General features: G+C 31.8%; 1 protein-coding gene across 1 annotated transcript; it reads right to left on the reverse strand.

The window, feature by feature from the left end:
- Positions 1-544: 544 nt before the first annotated feature.
- Positions 545-1,273, reverse strand: LOC18034708 (probable aquaporin PIP2-6). The gene has a single exon (XM_006423514.2). The coding sequence runs from the start codon at positions 1,271-1,273 to the stop codon at positions 545-547; it is 729 nt and encodes a 242-aa protein (XP_006423577.2).
- Positions 1,274-4,486: the final 3,213 nt, after the last annotated feature.

Genomic DNA, 4,486 nt, shown 5'->3' on the forward strand with positions numbered 1-4,486 from the left:
TTTGAGTTTCAATTAAGTATACCATCATTATAGATATTTGTGAAGCCAAACTCTCATTCGCAATCGATTCACCAACTTATGCTACAGAATCAAAACTTCATCTCTAAAATTAAGTATTCTAAAATTTCATCTCAAAGAATATAGTATATGAAGCGTCATTCTTAAGTTTATGATAACATTTTTAATCCAATTTTACACTTCAATTTGTTTTTTTCCTTATTTCATTAAGCATGATTAGGAAATATGAAAATTTCATTAAGCATGATTAGGAAATATGAAAACATAAACGTCATGACTACGGGCTCATATATACATCACTATGGCACCGGTCGCAGGGGAGCACTATACCAGGAAATAAAGCTATGAAGTAGGATTTTTCTTTAAAGCCCTTGATGAAGACAGCAAACTTAATACCGACAATAACATCAATTTGCCAGGATTGAAACACAAACACCATCACAAAGTAGCATTTGTGAACAACTACAGCAACCATAATGGATAATCGGATACGATAAAGCCTTCAATAACTCCTGCATTTGTTTACTCAATGGGTATGGAGATGCTGACTTGGAATTAACTTTATGTACAAGGCAAATGCCACGCAAGCAGTAGCGGGGCCGGCCCAGAAAACCCAGTGTCGATCCCAGAGATGGCCTCCTCTGACGAACGCGGGGCCCAAACACCTTGCCGGGTTACGCCCAGCACCGCCGTATCCCTTTTGGGCAGTAACAGTTGTTGACACAAAAATCAAGAGACCCAACACTACTCCAAGGATGATGCAAACACTAACCCTGGCCAGAGCTTTGGCTTGCCTCTCATCAAAAGCCATCCACATTGACGCAAAAAGGAACACGAATGAACAAAATATCTCAAGCCAAAGTGCCACCCCTGTATCCAGCCCAAGCTCAACGGGCCCATTTGGTTGTTGTTCAACAACAATAAGGGTGCGGCCACCAAGGGAAAATGCGTGCTCAATTTTGGTGCTGACCACAGCTTTTGGTGCAAGTGCTCCAAACACTCCACCGACGCATTGAGCCAAAATGTATATGGCTGCCCTTGTGATGGTCATGTGGCCGATGAGTGCTGCTGAGAAGGTGACTAATGGGTTGATGTGGCCACCAGAAATTGGGAAAGTGGCAAGAAGGAGAATCGCAATTATTGTATCTGTCTGAATAGAGGAGATGACTATGGTGTCTAATGCGAACACCAGCAGTGCTGTACCAAGCACTTCAGTCAATGATGCTCTCCAAACCTGATCATGATAGAAACTCATGAGAAAGTGACCATGCAGTTGAAATATGCGAAGCAACCATCTTTATGCTGCTTGAGACTTACATCTTTTAGTTTGTTTAAGCATTAATTACAAGATTTGGGTAAATACTTTTTTAGTTCTTAACGTTTTAATTAATTATAATTCAATTAGTCCTAGTAGTTTCAAAATATTACATAAAACATTTTATGTAATTTTTAAAATACAACGATCGAAGTAATTAAATAATTGGCTCAAATCCTAAAGATTAAAGAATAAAGGAAATTTAGCGTTATTATTTTAATAGTGGAGTCTTTTATACAAGGGATAAATATTCTCTACATTTCCAGCCATTATATTTTCTTCAGCGTATAGAATTGGCTTTACTCTATGTGCTCTATTAATTCATCAGTTGCAACCATTTATAAATAGGCAGGAAGTTGTAGAATTTTGGAAGTTAGATGATAATTAAATTAAGCTACATTAAGATAATCAAATATTGGATCTACAATAATTGACCAAGTTATTATTGATGAAGTTGTATTTAATTCCTACTACCCACTGTATCAGCCAATGATACGCATGGGCTCTTTATTTATTATTGCATTTGTTCAATTTAAACATTCTCAATCCTTTTCAAATTGTCAAAATCACAAAGGCATCAGTTTTTTTCATTTGGTCATGACTGGTGCATGCAGAATGAATTAATGTTGTATATTATCATCAATCGTCACGTCTTCCTCCATGCACTATCACGTTTTAAACTTTTTTAAATATTTATAATATATGCTATGCTATTTTCTCTAATATTTCACGGCAACAATTTAGTACTTTTATTGATTTTATAATGGGTTGAATTTTCCTAATGGTCTGACAGTTGTTGTATGATATTATTGGTCTTTGATGTTGTGAAAGAGATATATATATACACACACGCACGGGGAGTATGTTTATTACTAAATTAAATCTCTCCGATGAATAGATGATAGTCTATGATATATTAATTTGTTCTACCAATAAAATTAAATCTCACCAATAAAATATGTTAAGACTGTTTTTAAGTTTTTGGGGTTAAGCAATTTCTCTAACATGGTAAAAAATAATCAACGTGAATCCACAAGTCAATCTCCAAGATTCTGCAAATCCTAAAGATCACGATTCTAAAAGATTATGAAATCTTCATATTTGTGTGCATAATTGTTGTTATTTTGTATAACTTTCTTTATTTTTTTATTTTCATGTTGCGTTCACCAATCAGTAATTAATATAGGCTAAAATCAGAATGGATTGAAATCAGAATGGAAAATGGGAATCAAAATAAATTGTTTACTTTATCTGTAAGAATCGAAAGAAAAATGAGTTGTATTATAATTTATGTGCTTGCTTTGTCTTGAAATCGGAATAGATTGCTACAAGTTAAGCAGATGACTTTAGTTGATTATTGTCATTAATTATTATAACAATTGTGATTATTATTATTATTCAAAATAATTATTGTTAATACTAACAAAAAAAAGAATAAGAATAATTATTATTGTAATAACTACTAGTACTATTATTATTATATGTAAATAGGAAAATTTTAATTTTTAGTTTTCACAAAGGATACAAATGTCAATTCACTCCTTATTCTCATTCCCATCTCTCCTCATGACAGTCTCTCTAATTCAATATGAGTAACTTAATTGTCCAGTCATAATTGAAGATTCAATCTCGAGTTCTCCTTCCTCAATTTTGAATTTATTGGACCCGCTCCAATTTCATTCTCATTTCTTTATTTTTTTGCAAGTAAACACTAATGACGATTTTCATTCCTATTCTCATGTCTCAATCCCACTAGCAAACACACCATTAGCTCCTTGATAAGATTTCAAAATACTTTCAATTCACAATGAAATAAAGAAATTTTCTTTTCCACACTGAGCTAATTAGGATCTTCTCTTCTTTCAAATCTCGGTCTAGTGTAATGAATGGGGGCCCTTTACATATTCCAAAGAAATGGATTCCAAGTCAAAGAAAAAGCCCAAGCCAATTTAATAGGCAGCATTGAGAGGCCCATATGTTAAACAATGCATTAGTGACTCTTAATTCTTGTTATCCTCAGCATTTTGCACTGGCGCCGTCATCACCAATGCACCCACCAGTTTTCAACCATGCCACACTACCACAACTTAGGTGGCGTTTATTTTTTTATCTGAAATCTGAATAGATCTGAATTCTGAATAGATCTGAATGTCTGAATCTGAATAATATATTTATTTTTTTGTCTGAATCTCAGAAAATAAGTATTAAGTTGTTTGTTTTTTTCAACTTAAAAAGGTGAAAATATGTACTTTTACATTTGTATCCTTATTAAATTTGAATGTCAAATAAATAATAAATTAAATACAACAATATTTTAACATTTATAAGTAAAACTATATTCAAGTGAATACATAATTATTTTGGAATGTTAATATATAAAATACCATAAATTTTAAATTTTATCGTATATAATATAAGAAAGAAAAAATAGGAAAATTTTTATGTGGGGTAAATGTCTATGGGTGAGTTTTGGGATATACATGAAAAATAAATTATAAAGCAGGGATATTTTTGACATTAGCAAGTAATTGACTTAATTCAGATTTCTCCATTAAGTAAAAAGTCAAAAAAATTGGCTTATTTTATTAAGCCAAAATTATCTAAAAAGTCTCATTAAGTTATAAACACAAACACCTCTAATTAACTTAAATAATTAAGTTAAGTCACTTTAAGTCATTAAGTTAAAAAAAAAACGCCACCTAAGTCTACACCACAAAAAATTATCCGCCACCAATTGATAACTCGGAAACATATAATTGATATTATGTTACACATTAAAAAATTTACGACTTGAGTGTTAATTAATTAATAAATAAATAAATAACATATATTAAAAAGATATATTTCTTGTAAGATCCTTAAAAGGGGAGCAAATAAAAGATGAGTAGATGATACGATCCATTTCTATTATGAAAATATTAAGAGATTTGAACTATGTATAGTATGTTTGTTCCACCGGTCCTAAAAACATAAAAATTTGTTGGATTAAATTACCTCTCGAGGTAACTTTGGTGATAATTAATAATTTTAATGGTAAAATCTCTTAGTTCATACAAGAGTTCTAAGCTTTGAACCCCACTTGCAAGAGTAAACAGAGGATTTCATTGCTATTTGTTAAGACTTCTTAGGTTGATGGACAAGGTCTAAATTATG

This window comes from Citrus clementina, unplaced genomic scaffold, assembly GCF_000493195.1.
Source record: "Citrus clementina cultivar Clemenules unplaced genomic scaffold, Citrus_clementina_v1.0 scaffold_8, whole genome shotgun sequence".
NCBI lineage: Eukaryota > Viridiplantae > Streptophyta > Magnoliopsida > Sapindales > Rutaceae > Citrus > Citrus x clementina.